The sequence below is a fragment of the Hesperophylax consimilis genome, chromosome 9 (assembly GCF_061612785.1).
Source record: "Hesperophylax consimilis isolate HC1 chromosome 9, BYU_Hcon_1.0, whole genome shotgun sequence".
In the NCBI taxonomy this organism is placed as follows: domain Eukaryota; kingdom Metazoa; phylum Arthropoda; class Insecta; order Trichoptera; family Limnephilidae; genus Hesperophylax; species Hesperophylax consimilis.
In genome coordinates, this window is record NC_142844.1 from 24869704 (window position 1) to 24894345 (window position 24642).

At 35.7% G+C, this 24642-nt stretch overlaps 1 protein-coding gene across 1 annotated transcript in view; it reads right to left on the reverse strand.

Moving 5' to 3' along the window:
- Positions 1 to 278: 278 nt before the first annotated feature.
- Positions 279 to 24642, reverse strand: part of chm (lysine acetyltransferase chameau) — a 114298-nt gene continuing 89934 nt past the window's right edge. The window contains exons 10-11 of the mRNA XM_089635797.1: positions 2576 to 2829; positions 279 to 2459 (exon numbers count right to left, since the gene is read on the reverse strand). Coding sequence (XP_089491923.1) covers positions 2343 to 2459; positions 2576 to 2829 — 371 coding nt within the window. The 3' untranslated portion in view covers positions 279 to 2342. The remainder of the gene's footprint in view (positions 2460 to 2575; positions 2830 to 24642) is intronic.

Genomic DNA, 24642 nt, shown 5'->3' on the forward strand with positions numbered 1-24642 from the left:
TGTCGAAGTTAATAGAGGTGTCGTGTGGTAAAAAGCTAGTGCCGATATTGTCGAAGTTAGTAGATGTGTCGTGTGAAAACAAGACAGTGCCGATATTGTCGAAGTTAATAGAGGTGTCGTGTGGTAAAAAGCTAGTGCCGATATTGTCGAAGTTAGTAGATGTGTCATGTGGAAACAAGCCAGTGCCGATATTATCGAAGTAAATAGATGTGTCGTGTGGAAATAAGCCAGTGCCGATAAATGAAAAAAAGACATAATATTCAGATTCCCTAAATTTTAGAGATCACATGTAGTACAAAATCACCGCACTTATAAATTATTTAATAATAATTTATGTGCCTATATTTACAACATTGTAAATGAATATAATTAAAAGTGATTCTTTACTTATAAAAATAACCAAACTTTATAAGGTAGAGTTTCCTTCCAAATTCCGCCCGATTCCACTAACTATTATTAATACCATATTATATTCATATATATATCATATTTTATTAATACCACATTATACAAAACAACACATTCCTTCCATAAATAAATAATTATACAATTGATTGTCTTGTCAAGAATGTAAAAGATTAAGCGCTAAAGGAAAATAAAAAAAAAAAATTCTCTATGAAAATAAATGCTACTATTTTGGAATATTAAAGTTGAAAGCACATTCCGGTAGCATTGCAACAGTTGCGGCAAAAATTACAATAAAATTGACGTGATTTGTTTAAAAAATGCATATAAAACAGAAAATAAATCAATTATAAATCCCTTTTCACAAATATATATATATGAGGTAGTATGACGATGTCACTTCCTAGACGGAAACAAGTGTCAAATTAAACCCCTTCGAATCATTCAAATAAATAAATACAAAGAAGCTAGATTACTTATGTGTATGTTACATGTACACGTACAGGTATATTATGTACAGGGAACAAGGCTACTTAATATTTACAATAATAATTGCCACGGAATCAACAAATACCTTAAAGGGTCGCCCTAACAACAGTAGAATAGTTCCAGAGGTCAAATAATAATATATTATACTATACCTAATTCACTAATAATTTCATTCAACAATTAGATTCACACGATTTCTTTTTCATTTCATTGTTCGAAGTAAACGTGGACCAATAGAATTATTTATACACATATATATCTTTTTTATGAACAGTATTACTAATTTCGCTATATTTACACGTTGCCTAATAAAATATCTTTTATAAATGTTTTCAGATATTATTGCACTCGACAAGACTTGCGATCGGGAGAAACGATAAAGTTGAGAGTTGTGGGTGTCACCATTTTTCACCAGAGTGAGATCCACCGAGGGCTAGAGTTAGCCGGGCAAGACCGGGTGAGCCAGAGCCTGATAATTATTTGCTATTTGAGCCAAGTTCACCGCATCTTCTTTATCATCAAAAGTAGAGAATCTCAGCCAGTACCCTAATAATTTAATTAACAGGTAAAAGTAGTTTCGCGAGACAGCTAATACATTATTTATACACCGTCAAAGAGTTTGTTCATAGGATTATTATTGCTTTTGAAGGGTGTTTTTTTTTACTTTTGTCTGATCCTTTCCGACCATCTGCTGGTTCTTCCATGACCTCCGATGTGTGTAGCATGGGAATGCACATGCGATTAATTCTGTTCGCGGACCGCGAGCACGTAGGCGGCCGCCCTTGCTTTGTCCTTCTCTTGACTTTATTGGACGATGTGGCTACACTTTGAGGTAGGGAACTGCCCTGAGACTTGCATGATGAGCGTCCCTTCTTTTTGTCCTGAGAACAGGCAGAAGCAGATACCTGAGTTTTTTGTACTATTTCCTCGACGCTATCTGATGATGAAGGCGTTTCCGATGAGAATAGATCCCTACGACCAGGCTTTCGACCAGTAGATTTTTCGAGATTGATGACACTGTCCTCTGGTGGAGGTAGTGGCTTAGGCATCTGAGGTATTTTTCTACGCTTTGATCTGATTTTTAAATTCTGAGATCGTATTGCTGTCTGACCTTTCCTTACTACAACTTTCCTGGTGCCCTCTGATGGTGGGGGTGTTACTCTGACTCGGGGGGCGTCACTACGACGAGACACCGAACTGTCTGAATCTTCGAGCTTAATAATATCTATAATGTCTACGGGTGGAGGCAGAGGCTTGGGCATTACCACACGAGACTTGGCCGGCGCGGGCGATTGGCGGGCGCGGCCAGTCACCTCCTGTCCTCCCGACTTGTCTTGCTTAATCTTATCTAACTGCTGGGGGAACCCTTTAGAAAAGGCCCTGCGCTGTGACCTGCCCTGCGTTGTACGCGGGCAGGGCGACGCCTACTAGGCGTCGGGGGCTGAAGCTCAGGAGTTCCCCTGGGACTGGGGGGGCACGAACGGGGTCCACCGCAAGCACTCGGGGTCTATCTGCTTCACCTGGCCCCGCCGTTTCACTCGCTCTGTGTACTCGTCCAGGACATCCTAGGAAAATACACAAATTACTATCCGGTACATGGTACATGTTACATGCTGATGGTGTTTATACAGCAAAGCTCTGCCTTCAATAAAGTACCGAAAGTATATAACTTTAAACATACCTGTCTCTTGAGAATGATATGCTTTCCCTTCCAGTATTTCATCATGCCGAGGGCCTGCAACGTGCTGACGATATCGTAGGAGTTGATAGCCATTTCTTGGGACATGTCCCTGATGGACAGTGAGGCTCCAGGGTGGGAGCACAGGTGCTGTAGCAGAACGTCTTTCCAGTAGGAGCGGTAGGAGATGAGTCCCAGGTCCGAAAGGGGCTTTTCGGGGGAACCAATCTTACCTTCTACCCGTGTCAACAGGTAACCTGCACCAAACAAAAAATCGATATTAATAAAATGCTCTATAGCTTTTTAAAGTTGAAACACGAGCGGCTATAAATCAACGTTAGAGATGCTCATCTCGTGTATATCTCCACTGAGACAGGGTGGATCCACACTATGACCCCGTTCAGCTGTGGAAGCAGTGCATTTGTGCTAACATGATGCATAAGTCACAGATGTGATACAAACTATCGAGCATACAATTTCGATGGATGCTCGCCATACTCGTTCTTTGAAGGAATTGACGAGACCAATAGGACGCAGCATAAAACCCTAGACTGGTTCAGGTATCTTAATGTTCAACTATGAATCCCACATTAAAATAGAAGAACCGCATTTTTGCTTCCCTGCAGTTTTTTGTTGAAATGAATGTCCGTTCACGTTTTATTGCCTAAAATGAACAGATAACTAAATATTCCTTTAAATTCCGATAAACATAGGCGGGATCATTTCCTCGTCCAAATCCTTCTGGTATTTTTGCTGGGGTGCCGATCACGCACAATTAATTTACCTGGAATTCATAAAAACACTGAAAAGGTAATAAACTAAAATAAAAATACAATTGGTAATAATTTCAAGAGAAAGACAAAGCCATTATTTCCCAACCCAGTGGAAGCTCTCATATCGCACGGTCCGATGTGAGATCGTTCAACTGCACGTAACTTCGTTGCAATTTCATTAATTAGGAGAGGTATTATTTTTAAAGAATTTAGAATACTCCAAGAAAAGTCGGAGACGTTAGCAGATACATGAATATGAGCGCAGTAACCAGAATTGGTACGTTGGTACAGACGTGGGCATACATATAATTCAGTATCGCGCGATCTACCGGACCCAATAATTTATTCTCAGACAGAAAGTCACGCTAACCGCCCTGCGTCTAAGAATTATTACTTTGCGATGAAACCTACTTCTTTCAAATTACAATGTTGATGAGCGTTTCATTCGTCTTGCGTCTTCATTACCTTTAACCCTTCAGGTTTTTAAATATTTTTACCAACAAGTCCCAACGACATGGAAAATTTTCTTGGAATTTCGGAATGCTCCCTAGGTATCTAAAATGTGCTACATATTACTTATTTTTGAAGTTGTCGTTAAAACAAATACTATTTTTGAAACTAGATAAAATTATTTTTGGAATATTTGAATTTGAAAAAAAAAAAGATTTTTCTAAAAAAATAAATTTGTGATATCAAAGACGAAAATGTTAACAAAAAACTTACCAAGATATTTTGACTCGGAACGTCCATAATTTTGAAATAATTCGATATTTATAAAACATATTCCTTTTGTGTAGGTAATAACACTAATAACTAATAAAACTGTCATTTCACTTTTTATACCATTTACAAAATAAAAAAAATATATCTTTTTAACTTTCATATCTGTCAATGAAAAATGCCGAAAATCGTTACTATCCACTTTGACAATTTTATTTTTTATTTTTATTCATTTAATAATGTATAAACATTTGATACAAACTGCGAAGAACAATTATTTTATCTTTCCAATGACGAACATATCATATATCTACGCATTATAGAAAAAAATATAAAAATACTTTTATAATGTATTGACGACCCGGTCAGATCTGTCCTTCAGAGGCTATAATGGAATATAATGTTTGTGGCTAGTAATGTCATTCCGAGACCTGAAGGGTTAACAGACTTCACAAGCCGAACATATTCAACAACCATCAACCTATTTCGGATGCTATCGGATAGTCTGATTATAATATCGATTGATATTAACAAAAATACAGCTTGACAACACAGATACTAAAAGAACTGGATTTGTTTCTTTTCTTTATTATGTTTTCACCAAGTGGATATAAATGATTGTTTACCGGCGGCAGTTGACTCAGTGCGTTATCCATTTGGTATTAATTCAATAGAATTTTTTAATTAACGTATACGCCGCGTTCTGAACTCATATTTTTAAAACAAAACTTATACTAAAGCAATGTATTCTTTCCATGGAGAACTGTGCAGTTAAGTCCAGAAACTGGCTAGCATCTGGATCAGTAGAAGAATAGAACTTGTTAAAAGGGTTAAGATGTGTGTTACTCAAATAGTTTACGCTGTTTGGAGAGAGTTTTACCTTTCGCCTCTTGACCCGGCATTATCGCTTTTGGTCGTTCCACTCGATGGCCTGACCGGACAAGGTGGTTCGTCTCGCACCAGGTAACGGAGATAACGATACGCCATCATATTCACTCGAACGTAGATAACGTATACTTACAATAATTATAATACAGTAGTGTTTTTGTTTACAGTAGAGAGCTTGTAAATTAATTAACAGATTAGCAGTCCCTATGGTGGAAGTGTGGAAGGGATCTAAACAAACAGTTAATATTCCTGAGAGGTGTTTACGGTAAGGGAATTACACAGGTGACAATTCGTGGCTTCGTTGTAGTAATTATCGAATTACTTCTTCAGGTGCCCTCTGCCGTAGAAGGTTGACATTGTAGGTTACACGGTCCGGAATATTTTAACGGAGCTGGACAAATCACACAAGATTCAAAACCACGAGGTGTGGCGTCGTTGTCTACTACGTTTTCCATCAATCCACCCTCGGTTTATCAGTTGGGTAGTCTTGTACATGACGCCTCTCTTAATGTGAGATACTGGAGCAGGTATTTAGGTATAATTATTTTACATCATCTCGAATTTTGGCTCATTTTGTGTTTTATATTTTCAGGACGCGCCCACAGGTAACTGTAGCCTATAACCTCATATCAAAGGATTCAGTTTATTCGTTTTCAAATCCCGATGCAATGATGGCTATGTATAGTAATTGCATTATAAGGCCTAAAATTACCCATTACCCGTTGCAACATGTATGTTCTATTTCTTTTTGCAGGGTGTTAAGAAACATACTTGACTTGACTTTAACCAGTGATTCCTGACATTATTTGGAGTAAAAAATGTTGTTATTGTTAAAAAATTAAATTTTGGAGACTAATTTAATTTAAAAACATAGAAAATCAGTAGTTATTTTTAGAAAGCTAGGGTAGATATGAGGGGTTGAGCAATTACTCTGCTGGGCGACCAATGCCATGTGAAAGATTAAAAAAATATATATGTTTTAAAAAAAAAAAATACTGATATAATTTTTTTAATAAAATCTTGTCTACGCTAGGTTAAATTAAACGCTTTAAAACATACGTCAAATAAGTCGATATTTAAAAATCTCTCACAAGAAAAATAAGAAAAACGGAATCCCAAATATCTTCCTGCAACGTTGTAAATTTTGTAGACGAGAAACGGATTGAATCGCGGCGGTAAAAAGCGGCCAAGTATAAATCCAAGCGACGCACAGTGGCTTAAATTTGAGCGCTGGCGCGACATTGACCCCAGATCGGCATGTTCCCGAAATGATTTTTTTTTTTACCAATGTGTTCTCAGTTAATTACTGACATTAAAAAAACCATTGAAAATAACATCCGAAGCTTACTTACTCGGTAATTACGCACGGAACTGAGATGTTCGGGCGCGCAACTATGCTGCTGTATCTAGGCGAGTTTGAAGGCGTGCGAAATCAGGTTGTTTGTGTACTTGTTTCACAAAAAAAGTATTTTTAAAAATTACTTGAGATATTTTTTAAAATACGTGCTTTATTTAAATAACTGAAAAAATATATTTTTTTTATAAATTATAACTGTTGCCTTGGTTCAAAGTTTACCTTTTTTCCCAATTTTTTTTACCAAAGTTTTGCCTTTAATGGAGTAGGAATAAAAATCTTCACAAGTCTTCACGCTAATTTTAATAGGATATTATTGCTGTGTCTTTTTTGTACACCGACAAAAAAAATCACCACCAACTTTAGCCAGCCACTCCAGTAATTGCATTTTTAAGAAATGATTGTACTTGTGATTTAATGATTTTCGTCAACTTTTTTTCAGAATCCTATATTTGACTCCGATATGTTAAAGAAAGATCAACTGTATGTAATATTTAGTTCTTCGTACCGTTAGAATAAAATTTAAGTTATTCATAATTATTCACTTTCAATTTAAATTAACATCTGAAACTCAATTATTATGTAATTAGTCGCAGAACAGGGGTACACTGATATTCGGGCGCGCAACTATGCTGCTGTATCTAGGCGAGTTAGAAGGCTTGCGAAATCAGGTTGTTTGTGTACTTGTTTTACTAAAAAGTATTTTAAAAAAATTCTTGAGATATTCTTTAAGATACGTGCTTTATTTAAATAACTGAAAAAAATATTTTTTTTCATAAATTATAACTGTTGCCTTGGTTCAAAGTTTACCTTTTTTCCAATTTTTTTTACCAAAGTTTTGCCTTTCATGGAGTAGGAATGAAAATCTTCACGAGTCTTCACGCTAATTTTAATAGGATATTATTGCTGTGTCTTTTTTGTACACGGACAAAAAAAATCACCACCAACTTTAGCCAGCCACTCCAGTAATTGCATTTTTAAGAAATGATTGTACTTAATTTTCGTCAACTTTTTTTTCGGAATCCTATATTTGACTCCGATATGTTAAAGAAAGGTCAACTGTATGTAATATTTAGTTCTTCGTACCGTTAGAATAAAATTTAAGTTATTCACAATTATTCACTGTCAATTTAAATTAACATCTGAAACTCAATTATTATGTAATTAGTCGCAGAACAGGGGTACACTGATATTCGGGCGCGCAACTATGCTGCTGTATCTAGGCGAGTTAGAAGGCTTGCGAAATCAGGTTGTTTGTGTACTTGTTTTACTAAAAAGTATTTTAAAAAATTTCTTGAGATATTCTTTAAGATATGTGCTTTATTTAAATAACTGAAAAAAATATTTTTTTTCATAAATTATAACTGTTGCCTTGGTTCAAAGTTTACCTTTTTTCCAATTTTTTTTACCAAAGTTTTGCCTTTCATGGAGTAGGAATGAAAATCTTCACGAGTCTTCACGCTAATTTTAATAGGATATTATTGCTGTGTCTTTTTTGTACACGGACAAAAAAAATCACCACCAACTTTAGCCAGCCACTCCAGTAATTGCATTTTTAAGAAATGATTGTACTTAATTTTCGTCAACTTTTTTTTCGGAATCCTATATTTGACTCCGATATGTTAAAGAAAGGTCAACTGTATGTAATATTTAGTTCTTCGTACCGTTAGAATAAAATTTAAGTTATTCACAATTATTCACTGTCAATTTAAATTAACATCTGAAACTCAATTATTATGTAATTAGTCGCAGAACAGGGGTACACTGATATTCGGGCGCGCAACTATGCTGCTGTATCTAGGCGAGTTAGAAGGCTTGCGAAATCAGGTTGTTTGTGTACTTGTTTTACTAAAAAGTATTTTAATAAAATTCTTGAGATATTCTTTAAAATATGTGCTTTATTTAAATAACTGAAAAAAAATATTTTTTTCATAAATTATAACTGTTGCCTTGGTTCAAAGTTAACCTTTTTTTCCAATTTTTTTTACCAAAGTTTTGCCTTTAATGGAGTAGGAATAAAAATCTTCACGAGTCTTCACGCTAATTTTAATAGGATATTATTGCTGTGTCTTTTTTGTATACGGAAAAAAAAATCACCACCAACTTTAGCCAGCCACTCCAGTAATTGCATTTTTAAGAAATTATTGTACTTAATTTTCATAAAATACAAACTTAGCGCCCAAGTTACACACTACTTTTTATAAAAGCATTAAAATTATTATCAACATTTCAACTAATAAGAATTAACAAAAAATAAGTGGTATTTCTTATTAATACTTAAAAAAGTATCAATGATGCCAAATGGTCGAACGCCGAGAGCGATGTCGCGCCAAATCATCAAAATTGGCCACTGTGCGACGCGACGAACCAATTAGCGTAGCCTGCCGTATAGAAGCCCATCGGGTGCTACGGAGACCTAGTTCTCTGTACTCTCCATATCTAGTATAGTATTTAGCGTAGGCTGAAGTGTTGAACCTCTACGCCAGTCGTAGTAGCGGGGCAGCGAGCTGTGAAAGCGTGCACCGTAGTACGGCTGTAACAGCTGATTTTGATTTGAATGAAAAATAGGCGCTGAATGAGGATTTATTTAAATGAAATTTAAGAAAAAGTATACATCCGTTAAGTTCTATAATTTTCATGTAATGGTATAGTATTCAAGTCATCAACTATTGAAATTTATATAGTTAAAAAATATTTTTTTAATAACTCGGTTGCTTCGAATATTTAAGCTTCATAAACGTCACCCAACATCTCTATAATATTAAATGCGATTATAATTTGCAGGGGCATTATTTTAAAACCTTTAACATTGGATGTTCTGTGAACAAAGATTGTCTTAAAATGTTTGTAAGACGGGCCTATGTGGTTACTGGACCACTAATAATGCGGAGGTCTCGGGAACAAATCCCGGCGTACGCAAATAAATGTAATGTAATAATGCTGTTTCACAATAAATTTTAATTTTAAAAAAGTATATATAGTGTATTTGCGGCAACTTCCAGAGTCGAAGATACTCTTAGTATCGCCCCAGAGAAGGACCACCATTAACGAATGAAAAGTTAATTTTTTTACTGGAACAACTTTATTTCATAAATTTTGAAGGTTATACCCATCAATGTAATACATTATTTAAAAAGAAGATAATACTAATAAATCTAAGCGAAAGATGAAACAGAACTAGCCACATAAAAATACAAAGATAACGGTCTCAAATGGGAATCGAACCCAGGATCTCCGTCTTATCGAAAAAAAATATGTATAATAATTAAGTCCCAATGGTCGAGTGGTCAAAGACGTTGTCCCGGTAAGACAGAGGTCATGGGTTCAATTCCCAGTTGAGAACGTTATCTTTTTATTTCTCTTCTTATTATTCTGTTTCATGCTTCGTTCATATTATATTCTTCTTCAATTGAAAAGTTGCTTAAAATGGTTATAGCCGTGTTTGATGACCAGATCTGAATATCCATGTTCTTCCCCATCTTCTTCTCTACCCACTACCTTCAGTATCAGAACATACCCCAATTGGGGATGCCATAGTCTCACTGGTTACAGACGGTTGGGAATCTTGTGCGGTATTTACATGATGAACAAGAATTGACGTAGATATGGTTTGGGCACATGGAGTGAATAGACGAAGAAAGGAGTCCAAAGAGAATTAAATATGACTCACGATTAAGACGGAATAAGATATCGGAGACGTTCCAGAAATGCGTGCTAGTCAAGGTAATAAAATACTGGAGTCGGAAAAATAGACGAGTATGTACATAGGAAGTGTAATGAATGTAGGAGTCGCTGATGAACATACGATGCGAATGGAGGGTTCAAAGGCCAGTACGCGTGTCAGTAGCTTCCTTCCTTTTTGACTGTTATCAGTTGTACTGTAAATATTATTTGCTATACTTATAGAAGAGTCTATAATTTATTGTATTTTTCATTTACACAAGCAGTCATATTAGGTAGGTACGAAAGCAAGTGAAGCATTTAGTCGAAGTGTATGCCAGGATAGATGAGTGGGGCCAGTAGTTAGCTATATGGAAGTTAAGTTAAGCACCAATATAAAGGGTGTGGTGAGTGCAGAAATAGGTTTACAGAGAGCATAGTGTATGCCCAGCAAGCGTTATTCAGCGCACTCTCTCCAGAACACAAAAGGAATTCGCGCCTCCTTCTTTATAGACGGGCGAGGGGAAATAGGAGGAACGGGAGAGGAAATTTCATTTTATCCGACCAAAAGGAGGGAAAAAATAAGAAAAACGAAAAGGACGCAGATAGCGGCAGACGAATGTAAGGAGCACGGAGGGAGACGGTCGACATCCAAACTGCTTTAAATCTGACAATGCTAGGCGGTGCAGTATACATACAGAATAAAGACTCAGACCCAACACGCTGCCGACCGGGAACAATAAAATAAATGTTGACTATAGTTTGCAAACAATGCATCAGAAAATGAATACAGGTTTCCAGGATTATTGACAGCCCGAATACGGTATTTTCATTGCTTATTTATATTTTCGAAAAATATTACAAGTAATTATTTTAATTTTATGTTGACGAATAAATTTTCCACGATGATTTAAAATGTGCCATTTTCGGTTTGCCGTCAAAACGGCATGTTCGTTTTTATTCGTGAATATGGCGGCGTTGACGTCACGCCGAACAACGTTGGTGACAGGCGTCTTGACAAGCCAGTGGCGTTTTCATGTCATAATGACGTTGTAACCAGATGGAACCGTTTCGGAATGTGCGGTTTTAGATCATTTTTAAAATCAATAATTATTAATGAAAATGACATATTAAGACAATTATCAGAATCAGACAAATAAACTTTAAATTATCATTAATATTGTAAAAATATAAAATATTCTTTGTTTAAAACCACTTTATTTATTTTATACACGTCGATCAGTTTCAACCTTCATCGAAAAAAACGTATAAACTTAATTACAAAAAATTAAATGTACTTAATATGTTTATTGTCCCGATGAAGGTTGAGATCAACCGAAACCGGTAGACTGGTATAGTATAAATCGAATAAAGTGGTTTTAAATAAATAAATTTTATATTTTTACAATATTAATTCTTCCAAGAAATGTGTTAACGGAGACTTGCTGGAAATTCTATCAAGGGTTAATATTGTTTTACATTTTATCAGTGAGTTTTCATTGGCGATGGTTTCGAGGAAAACACATACTTTTATATCGTGACGACGTTTTGTTTTATCAGAAATATACTAACTTCTTACAAGGGTTTCAATACAATTAAAGCTCAACAGTTTCAAGTATGGTATTCAAGTGAAATCGTCTGCGAAGAGAAGGAAAGAAAGAATGATGGATCGAAACAATAACTCAGCTAATAGACCCGGCTCTCCTATGAAAGTGTTAAGAGTGCAATGGGATTGCGAGAAGGTTGTATGTGTGTAGAGAAGAGATGGGTGGAGTAGGTGGGTTGATGGGTGGTGTGGGATGGTGGTGGTGGGTGGACGGAGCAGAGGGAGGGGGCAGACGGAACTTCCCAGACGCCGCGACCGGGAGAGGTATGCAGACATTATTATTTGATCCGCCAATCCGGCCAGGGTTCAGAGCTAGGGAGTCCCTACCAGCCTCCGGCAAGAACTACACAAGAATACCCAAAGCTAGACCACAGAGCGCTTTGATCATTTTTCAAAGACCAACAAAAATAAGGCGAGGACATCATCACTATAACAAAATGTCAATATATGTAATAAATCTTTCAAGTAAATGTTTTCTCTAACTAACTAACCATCAGGTCGTTTCCTCGCAGAGGTAGGACCGCCTCACAACTCCGTATTGGCACACATTCTCACAAATTCTGTCAATTGACTCTTAGATACAACTCAATTTTTTCTATTCATTATTGATCGAGACATCTCTAACAAGGAAGAGACGTCTCTAACAACTTTGTACCTTCTGTCATATCGACTGTTGACATAACACGGCGTTTCTGATTAACTTGGTCGAGCCAGGACTTTCTGAGGCATCAACAACAACTTCATAGCTGGTCGATCGACTCTTGACTTGATACAACTCAAGATTCTGATTCATTATTGACCGAGTCATGACTTTCTGAGGCGTCTGTAACAACTTTGGGTGTACTCGTATACACTTGCGCTTCACCTATTGTCCTGACACTTGATGTCCAAACGACTTTTCAGTTATCCTTTCTTTACCTTGTTCATTACAATTACATCGTACTTGCATTGTTCTCGGATCTCCACATACTGAACACGGTCGTACATTGTTCAATCACATATACACCACAGGAAAATAATTCATATTATAATCTTTTAACAACATGATTACGGAATAATATTTCAAAGTTCAATGATCTGCGTGATCTCATCCCTTTGAATTAGTTTTGTAATTCAGGTATAAGATCTCCAATAGCAACCAAACAGGAATGTTAAGGTCTAGCTGCAGTGTCTCAGACCTTTACAACAAACTGTGTATGTGTGTGTGTGTAAATAGTATAAGATCTGAGGAACCTTAAGCAAAATAATATACATCTATCATCCAGAAATGAACCACAAATTGTCAGACAATCCTGGTATTATAATAGTTCCTGTTCAGAAGAACAATCAGTACTAGTCCTCTACTCAGCGGATCACCGAACAGAAACTAGGTGGACAACAGTGAAACATCCTTTAAGTACAGTAAAATGGGGTGGCTTCGCTTGATCAAATTAAGAAGATACTTAATAATTGAAACATGTTTAAACTATCGAAATGTACATTATTTTTAAATTGTTGGTGTAAGTGTGTTTAGGGAGTAAAATAAAACACAACACGGTAATATATAAGCTAATTACAATGGTACCCCAATCTCGAACAATTTTGAAAAGAAAATACCAGTTCGAATATTCGATTGCGTGTGTAAGTAGTTATATTATATTATATCGATAGACACTGATATATTCACGGAAAAAACGATATGAAATATTGTTAATTTATTAAAAATCTGATCAAATTCCTGTTAAAATGTTAATATTCGGTTTCCTGTTAAAATGGGACTGGAGGCCTATAACGAATGATTTGACAAATTTCATAACAAACTATCAGTAAAGCACGAATATGTTGGAAGGAAGACGGAACACGTGTTCTTCAAAATAATAGTGAACACGTTTTCAGATATATTCTGAATGACTAATATTTTATTGGGAAATGATCATTTAAAAAAAAAAAGTACTCATTTTTTTTCCGTGTACTTTACAATAAAAATGACACGAAAATATTATAATCGTTGAGGAATTTATAAAATGTAAACTTCTCTGTCACTGCAAATATCTTTCGAATTGTGAATTGAATAAACTCAAAACCCTTTGGACACTTATTTTCAAAGCGTCATTGTATGAAAAAATTCTGATTAATAGCGAGATGTATTAATTATTAAGTAATCAGTTGATGTTGGCAGTAGATAATAGAAACACGGGAGATGGGCCTGACCTATTATTGGTATGACACCGCACAGAAGTGTCGCCAACATCTTTCATCAAGACTCTTAGCAAATCGAATCTACGCACAGCGGCGCCCCGTCATGTTTCTACCAACCCATTAGATGCAAAACTTTCATTAGCTCCGCTACTTCGATGGTGCGTAGATTTTGGTCGTAACTCGGCGTGATGCCGTATCTCCCCTTGTTTCTATTATTTCTGGTACAGCCAATGATGATCTCTTGTAAAGTGTCACATGAAAAGACACAATTTGATTTCTTGATTCAAATTTCGGATATAAATCTACAGTTCGTTGGTTCGCCCTAATCTAGAATATGCCTGCGTTATTTGGTCTCCATTCTATGATGTTCACATTAATCATATCGAATCTGTAAAGCATCGCTTCTTAAGGGGAATTGCTTAAGAGGTTGGGGCTAGAAAGAGACGATTACTCATACGATGAACTTAAAGTAAAATTAAATTTTTCTTCTTTAGGAAAACGTAGGAAGGACTATGATCTCGTCTGCATTTTCAAAATTATTAACAGTATGATTGACTCACCTACTTTGTTGCAACACATTGCTTTCAATATCCCTTCCCGTAGACTCAGAAATGATTTCGTTTTCCTTAATCAACACTCCACAAATTATGGATACTATTCACCAATGTCCAGAATGGCCAGACTTATCAACTCAATTACCTTGGATTTTTTGGTGTCAATAAATGATTTTTGTCAGTCATTACGCAAGGAATATTTTGTATTGATATGGCAGAAGTCGTGAACTCCGTCAAAACCTTGTTCCTGTCTTGACTTGGCATTATCTCTATTGTTTTGTGCACTATTTTTGTCATTGCATCTTTTATTGTAACATTTCTCCATGTATTAACTTCGTGTAATATGTAATACGTTAATTGGACCTGGTCCGTTAGTAAATAAATAAATATTACGCCTGAGGTCGCGAATAATAAAAAAAATTAAAAAATTAAAATAGCCACTACTTGCAAGGTTCTGAAATGGATTTGCATAATAAACACGATGCAAAAATCGACCTTCAACCTACGCAGTCTCAGCGACTGAGTTCTTTTGAAATTTCACCTCGGATTCATCATAGGTAGCATAATCAATGCAAATCGGGAATGCCGGTGATGTTAACACACTTTAATCGGGAAGAGTAGTTCTACCCGTTCGGTCGATTGATGCTTAACGTCGGGAAGGGTAGTTCTACCTTCTGCGCCCGCCTCATTTCAATGGCAGAAAAGAAGAAATTATCCGATGTTTTTATATGAATATTATATACCAATCTCTTTGTAAAGGTCCCAACTATACGTACATAATTATCAATTTGTAATGCAAGTCTTTATTTAGTATTTATCTTGGAGTCTTTTGTGTACATCGATATTTCAACTAAAATGACCTATATTTTATGAAAACCTGACACTTGATAGGTATTGCTTTGAAGACCAACGAAATAAGTAATTTAGATAACATATTCTGTTATTCTAATAATTCAATTCTTGGAATGAGGGTTTTTATGACCATGAAACCCGAAACAAATCTCTCTATCTCTGTTCCGCACCCACTCAACTCCTAGGTGCGAGCGAGCGCAGAGTGTCTGACGCGTCTAACAAAAGCAGGTATCGGCAAACACAGTTAGGCGGACCAAAATAAATATTTACAAGTGCATGGCAGTTTTTAAAACGCAAATTGTCGTACGGTTGTGTTCTGAGGAGATAATATTTATATTAGCTTTTTCAAACCTTTCAAAATGGATTCTGAAAATTACGAAAGTGATGACGAAATCGTTGCAGATAATTTATCTGCCTGTTCTAGTAATTATTTGCCTGAATTCGATAGTGAAAGTGAAGAATCTAGTGAAAGTGAAGAAATTTCTTGTAGGAGAAGAATGTCAGTGATGCCATTACAGTTCAGTGATTCTGAAGAAAGTGATATGGAGGAAGAAGGAGAAGAGTGGTCTCGAATAGATAATCCGCCAAATATCGAATCATTTTAAGGTCATCCTGGTGTTTGCGTAACACCAGCTGATTCCAAAAGTATTATGCAAGTAGTAGAACTATTTATTGGAAATGATTTGTTTGAAATGATGGTAGAAGAAAGCAATCGTTACCATGCTCAAAATGAATCAAGATTCAAACAAACGAACAATTCCATCAAGTGGAAGCCTATAAATATTCCAGATATGAAAAGAATGTTAGGATTGATTCTGCTTATGGGTCAAGTGCAAAAAACTACGAGACAAGATTATTGGTCTTCAGACCAATGTATCGAGACGCCCATATTTTCAAAAACAATGAGCCGTGATCGTTTCAATCAAATTTGGAGATCTTGGCACTTTTCAAATAACCAAAACATTACCGATTCCAGCGACCGCCTTGAAAAAATTCGACCCGTTTTGACATATCTCATCCCAAAATTTAATTCTGTTTACAAGCCTCAAAGGGAGCTTTCTCTAGATGAAAGCATCATACCGTGGCGGGGAAGGCTAGCATTTAAAGTATACAATGCGTCAAAAATAATTAGATATGGTATTCTCGTGCGAATGGTTAGTGAAGCCCCTACGGGATACATTTGCAATTTGGAAATATACTGTGGGCAAGGAAAGCGACTAATAGATACAGTTGAAACATTGCTTAATCCATGCCTAAATTTGTGGCATCATGTATATATGGACAATTACTATAATAGCGTTAAAACTAGTGAAGTGTTGTTGAAACATAAAATAAGAACGTGCGGAACAATGCGAATTAATCGAGGTTTTCCCGAATGCCTTAAAAACGTAAAGCTCAATCCAGGCCAAAGTATTTTCCGTCGAAAAAATGATGTGTTATTGCAAATTTGGAAATCTAAGAGGGACGTCAGAATGATTTCAACTATACATTCTTCGATCATACTTGAAAGCGGCAATATCGATTGGAAGACGAAACTACGAATCTGGAAACCACAGAGTATTATTGAGTATAACAAATATATGAAAGGAGTTGATCGTGCAGATCAGTATTTTTCGTATTACTCAATAATAAGAAGAACCAAAAAATGGACTAAGAGAGCTGTGATGTATTTATTGAATTGTGCTCTGTTTAATTCCTACAAAGTTTACAAGGCCTTGAATACAACCAAAAGACTGATTTATAAACAATTTTTACTCAATGTTGCTAAATATTGGATAATGACCGAGATTTCTGAAACTGATGCAAATTTTGAGGAACCGAGACCATCCACATCACAATTACAAAGGAAAGTCTTGAAAAAAGATCCTCCAGGGAGATTATCAATGGACACAAAAAAACATAAAGCGATAAAAATTGTCACCGGCGTAAAAAGAAATATCCCCAGAGACAATGTCGCGTGTGTTCTGCGCACAAAACGAAAGGTCTGACGAGTTATATGTGTCAATTTTGCGACGTCCCTCTTCATAGGGGGGAATGTTTCACTAAGTATCACACTGTATCCAAATATTAGATGAACAATTTTTAGACGTGAACTGAAACTGATTACATAAAAGTGGTTAGAAACTAAAACCTAATAGTGTATGGTGAAAAACAATAAACAATATTACGTGAGCAATACGAGAAGCATTCTACCGTAAGTGATTATTTTAAATTTCATTTGAAAAAATAACCAATATTATTAGCACGTTCCGATGGTTTTGGTCCGCTGTACCGTGCGAGGAGCAATTGCACACGTGGTATTTCAATGGGTAATAATGTGTTACTCTGACGATACTAGAGAAGTGGCATTTTTTTTTTGTTTTTATAATGATTTGGGCTTGGTGAAAATATAATAATTTGTAATTTTATAAAATTGAAACCTAGTTTATACTTAAAAAATTGAGCCCTAATTACTCAACAATGACTTTGTTTTCGATTTATTATGTTGCATTAGAAATAATACTTGGTTTTCGGCTAGAAATTTTATAGCTTGGGTATGCTGAATTAGTATGTAGAAAATTTTATTGAAATATTTCCATTATTTTCGAAGATATAGCGATTTAAAACAAATTAAACAAATTCGCGCGGGACCTTTATTTTCGCCCGTTTTCAGCGGTCAGCCGGCGAAAAAATAACCCGATCAAAGTGTGTTAAGACACTAATTTAGGCAAAACATTACTTCTTGGAAAATACGTTATAATTATACAACTACATATTTTGTTTGCACCTACAACTACAACTACAATGCAAAGGATGACCAGTGATGACGACGAATGTATTTTTGTGTGACTTGTTAAAAGTTTCAAAAAACCCATGATTCAGCAAAAAGCAACATTTCAAAGATATCCAAAAATTAAACCCAAATACTTTTGATCGATACCTACTTACTATTTTTCACATCATGAGGAACTTCTATGATTTCGATGGAATGTGCTGGGGAGAACTAGCGTCAAACCCGTGTCCGTGCAATTTCCGCACGAACAAGGGCCGTTTTTACGATGCTTCTTGTGTAATGAATTGAAAGCTTTAGTGTTTTCTCCATCCTAAAACATGGGTCCCTGCGAAACCGAGGTTCAGCATTACTTTCGTACAGCATCCCAATGACGACATAACCCTTGTAGAGTTAAGGCGTACACGTCGTGTAATATTTGCAATCCGTCCGCCAACAATAACACTCCCCATATAGATTGCTCTAAGGTTTAAACTCCAATACCAGCCGCCTGTCTCGATGCATACAAGAAAAATATCGCCAAAAAGTGTGTTTTTTTTTTTTATTTTGCGAAGTTCCGGAACAAATATTTAAGTGTCTAATGAACTTAATTTGCCACATTATACAATAAAACCATAACCGAAAATATGTTCGTAAGTAGGAGATTTTGAAATTTAAAGCAGTTTTTATACGCCTGATCTTTTATTTACTTTGGGCTTATAAAAAATCTTAAATGCTCGATTATTACAAAAGGCCAAGATGTGTTCTACTCGCAGTATTTAATTAAAGCATCTAAAAAATTTATAAGCGATCAAATTTTCAAAAAAAAAACACATGATTTTGCATTACTACGTCGTAGTGCGTCGCCTTAATATTATTTAAACTACGAGAAGACTTAAAAAAATGAAGATAAATTTCAGCGTTATAAAAACATATTACTTTTGAGAAAATGCAGTTTATACAGTCCGAATAATTTGGCATCGGCCCTTACTAAAAGACAATGTTAGTTATTCACTCTGTCAGGCCACAATCTAAATAATGCTATTAATGATGATTCATGTAATATTATGAGGAAATTTGCAAAAATGAATTAAAGTTTGTAAGTTCTACATTAAATATTAAAAAATGAAGATTTATTTGTAAGCAAATGAATAAATTGATATGATGAACATAATCGAAATAACATGACATTGCACCGCATCAAGAGCAGTAAACTGTGACGTCGGTAATTCGACAACGGATAATGACATGAATAATTACTACAATCGTTCCCTTTTTAAATCATACGATATTTCTCAAGCAATTGATCCGATGAGTAGCCGACTCGATGATGACGTTGGGCGCATCAGTGGCACTGGACTGTGACGCCAGTAATTCCACAAGAGATAATAATATGAATAATTATTTCAATCTTTCTTTTTTGGGAATCTTTCGATATTTTCCAAGCAGGGGACCTAAAGATTAGTGGATTCGTCTAAAGCAGTGTAGCAGGGGTATTCTAAATATAGCCTCGGCGGACTGACGGTACAATGCACTCCAAAGTTCGGTCCCGAGACCACATCTCCTGCAAGCAATGTGCAATCTGCAGCGATCATGTGCAAAGCCACCGAACAGCCCAACTTCAGATACTCCACCGGAGCGGCAAGGCAAAACCCGTTTTACAGCGTGCCAGTTCGCTGGATATGATAGCGAGTCGTGGACCAGGCGGTTTATTTGGCAATTGGCAACTGGCAACACTGCAGATGGCTCGTTGGGGAAGGGAAGGGAGGACCGAGACAGACTGAGGCGGGGAGGCGGGGGGAGCGCTCTTAAACCGTGGGTATTCTCGCCAAGTTTATGCGAACTTCATATTATTCGCTATTATTATTACAGAGCGTGAAAGAATACGAATCACATTCAGATCCGCTGCCTGCTGATGCTTTAAAACAAAAGTAAAAAACAGTCAATTCTTATAGCCGCAACCGAAAAGAGCACTGCCGTGCTGAACGAAAATGCGAGAGTAAAATGTTCAACGATGAATTTTAAAAAAAACGTAGGCTGTGATAATACTCATTAACAAAAAAAAAGTAATAAAACAGAACCAACACGTTTTACGTATGATTAATTTCCAAAGTTCAGCAACCAGACAGTAGAACTAGCAGCGGCGAGATAGAGATAGCCAATGAACCCGAAGCCTTCCGAAAATTCAGAATTTCGACGCAGCCGGTTAGAATTAATTCCCGATCCGTCGCGTGGAATAACTTCTCTAAGTTTGAGTTCTTCGGCGAATCTTAAGAAACTCATTTATACGACCGCCCGGAGGTAGTAGCAGCAGACCGGGCATCAGAAGTGGAAAGGGTAAGAATAAGTTAGAAGGGACGGAAGAAGAAATAAGAAAGCGGATGGGTGTGCTGCTGGGTACATAGAGATCCGATCCCGAGGGAACAGTCCAGGATTAACTATTATAGCGAGAGACGCTGTCGCTAAGTGCGATTCGTTTATTTTACGTCACAATGGAGAGATGGTTCAGAGTTCATAAAAACCGATAATAAGGATAGATCGTCACTTTATTAAAATAGTATGAATAGGGTATAGTAGGAATAGGGTTCATACGTTACATATAATATGTAACGTATGAACCCTCTCGTGTTAAGATACAATTCGGTGGTCCTACTATAAAATTTTATGATGTCTGCCAAAATTATAATGATTTCAAAATGTACCAATGTCAATAATGTTGTATTTGTCTATTTTTTTATTTATTTAGGAAACAAACAGTCATTTATATAACAGCAATTATTTACAATATTAGACCAACAATGTTCCATTAATGCTAGTCGTTGATTCAATATTTGCACCTATACAATATATTTATAAATGACAAAGAAATATAAAGAATAAACATTATAATGAATTACAAAATGTTATAAAAACGATTAAAGACAGTTAGTAGTAATACAGTATTCGCATGATTATAATAAAACAATAAAATAAACTAAGATGATAGGATTATTTCACAAAATAAAATAAAATCTATACCTAACTATGTTACCACAACACCAAAACACGTCTGTAACTAATTATTTTTCGACTAGATAAACAATTCTATGTTTCAATTTGATCTACCGAAAAATGTCAAGTCATGTTAACACTAAAGTAATAATTTAAAGAATTATCATCGTATTGTTATTTTTGTGCTTTGATTTGATTCGAACTGGTTCTGAGTTCTGATGTAAGTTTAAGAAATCGAAAAATACAGAATTATGAAGCAGTGAAATTACGTAAAATTGTGTGACAGGTATCATGGACAGTGCAAAATATGACCTTAAGATTGGACAATGTATGACAGATCGCATAACACGAGAGGGTTATTTGATATTTACAAAGCTAGAGAATGGTTCACTTGGTGAGAGAATAATGAAAATCAGAAACTGGAGCCTCGTGCAGGTGCGGTGCAACCACCACAGTGGGGAGAAGATAAAGAGGATGGTCGGTTGTGCATTATTATAATCCTGCTGGCGAGGGCCGTTGTAACTCTCTTCCTCACACATGCAACGGAGCTTTTGGAGAAATGCGCTCAACATTCTGCAGTATTGTGGAGTCGTCACGTGGTTAGGATTCCATAGAGCAGGGGGCAAATTGCAAAAGTGAAATAAACTTTGATGTTCCGGCCACAGAGCTAGAGTATCATATGGTACTGTGATCTAAAATAACAAGCTAAAGTAGTGAGCTTTTACGAATTATAAAATAAGGGTATTAATAATAATATGACGATTTTACATTACATACTTCTGTTTATAAGAAAAAACAATAGAACGTCAGTGAAATGGACTGCCGCGAGTAGATATACCCGATATTACCCGCCTTAGAACAGACTTTATTACGAAAAAAATTGCCGGTTGCCGGCACCGAAACTAATACTGTAGTCACAAATTTGTCTATAAAGATCACAATAATAAAGAAATAAACTTACAATAAATTTGGTAAACTTGTCGATTTCCGCTGCATGCAAAGGCTCTATAAAAACAACACTTGATTTCAACTTAAATGGAATGGAGACAAGTATTTAAGTCTGAGGTTTAGGTAGACATGCACAAAATAGGTTTTTAGGTGGTTAATTTGGGTTATTTTAATAATTTATGCATATTTCCTAACCTTCAAACTAAACCTTGATTTATAAAAATGTAAGTTTAATGCATCTTTTACCATCTCCCACGATTTAAATAGTTATGTCTTGTAGTAATTAAGTTGAAACCCAAATGTTATTTATAATTTTTTTTTGGCGTAATAATAATAAACAGCGTGCTCGAAATTTATGATAAACTTGTCGAATACCGCTATTCTACAATACATGTTCGAGTACCTATCTCAACCTTACCGTAATATTATTTTGTAGCATTGGGTGGTGACGCTTTACTATCTATAATACATTTTCGAGTACCTATCTCAACCTTACCGTAATATTATTTTGTAGCATTGGGTGGTGACGCTTTACTATCTATAATACATTTTCGAGTACCTATCTCAACCTTACCGTAATATTATTTTGTAGCATTGGGTGGTGACGCTTTACTATCTATAATACATGTTCGAGTACCTATCTCAACCTTACCGTAATGGTGGTGATACTTTACTATCTATAATACATGTTCGAGTACCTATCTCAACCTTACCGTAATATTATTTTGTAGCATTGGGTGGTGACGCTTTACTATCTATAATACATGTTCGAGTACCTATCTCAACCTTACCGTAATATTATTTTGTGTCATTGGGTGGTGATACTTTACTATCTATAATACATGTTCGAGTACCTATCTCAACCTTACCGTAATATTATTTTGTATCATTGGGTGGTGGCGCTTTACTATCTAAAATACATGTTCGAGTACCTATCTCATACGTACCGTAATATTATTTTGTATCATTGGGTGGTGGCGCATTACTATCTACAATACATGTTCGAGTACCTATCTGAACCTTACCGTAATATTATTTTGTATCATTGGGTGGTGGCGCTTTACTATCTACAATACATGTTCGAGTACCTATCTGAACCTTACCGTAATATTATTTTGTATCATTGGGTGGTGGCGCTTTACTATCTACAATACATGTTCGAGTACCTATCTGAACCTTACCGTAATATTATTTTGTATCATTGGGTGGTGGCGCTTTACTATCTAAAATACATGTTCGAGTACCTATCTCATACGTACCGTAATATTATTTTGTATCATTGGGTGGTGGCGCTTTACTATCTACAATACATGTTCGAGTACCTATCTGAACCTTACCGTATATTATTTTGTATCATTGGGTGGTGATACTTTACTATCTATATTACATGTATTAATATTACTATGTGGTTTTACCAATTTTCCGTTCTGAGCTACAATTTAATAAGATGAAGAATAGAAACCCTAATTAACAACTCTTGCAACCTGATTAGCCCTCAATCAAGACTATTTCGCTACGAGAAATGCGATATACGATCAAAAGTTTCCCAAGAAGAGCCGATCCCAGAGCCGAGAGTAAAATTTCATTTAGCGCTGCCACCTGAAGTGGGTGTCTCGGCTCCGGGAAACTTGCCACCCTTCTGCGGCGGGGTGGCCCACACCGCGACCTTGCCACCTCTCAACCCCCGCTCGCCCCGCTGGGCGATACAGACTAAGGGATGGTCAACTACAATAATAAATCCACAAAATAGTTTATTGACCGTAGCTAAGTAACGTTTTAACTCGGCAGATTTGAATTTCGACTCCCTGTAAATTTGTTTGTACATTCCGTTTCCGATTCAACATGATGGCCATTTTAATGGGTCAGTTAAGATTCTTAGAAATCGTCGTGTTTATTTGAACTCCATATTCGCATTTTTTCAATTTTATGATACCTACCTGCCTGAAGAAAGTTTGTAAAATAATTGTAATTGAGATAGTTACGTTTCTTTAGATAAATGATTCCTTATTTGAAATGAATATATATTTTTAGATAAAACATATTATGATTAAGTAGTTTGATATTTAAGGACATATTACTTACAAAACCTATGATGAAAAAAAATGGTTTTGATAATATATTTGGTTTTTAAGTTTTGATATTAAATAAGAGATATATACAAACACACTATCTTGAACGCGAGGTTTACTCTTCACAGAACTACACTAGTTATAAAGATATTCGACTCCACGATAAAACAGAAGATGGCAAAACAGAGTAGTGAAGAAAAAGAAAAAAAAATAGATAATATAATCTGGCCTAACCTAACCTAAATATCTAACCATCATATCTATTTACCCGCAGGGATAGGCAGAAAGGGTGGACCGCCCCACAACATTTTGGTACACAAATTAATTTATTTTTTAATACTTAATATTTTAAATTAGCTAGTGTGCAGCTTATTATATTCCAACATGTACTGGGTGATATTGACTGCATTTATGCAGCTTATTTACAAAAATTGATGCATAAAAACCAAAGCAAACAAACTTATCGGCATTCATCTGAACTCATCGTGATTTTTTTACGGTTTTAAGTAATATTAAAGCAAAAGTTAAGTAAATATCGCATAATTTTACAACTCTCTCAAATTATTATTTATATGCACATATATGTAAAGGGTTGTATATTATATAAGTGCATTTTATCTGCGCTCTACCCTAAGAGAAAATTTGTTTTAAAACAGCAATCGTTAAATATCCAAATGTTGGCAATCCTCGAAATGCGCTCCGCATTATGCTGGGAGGAAAATGGGGGT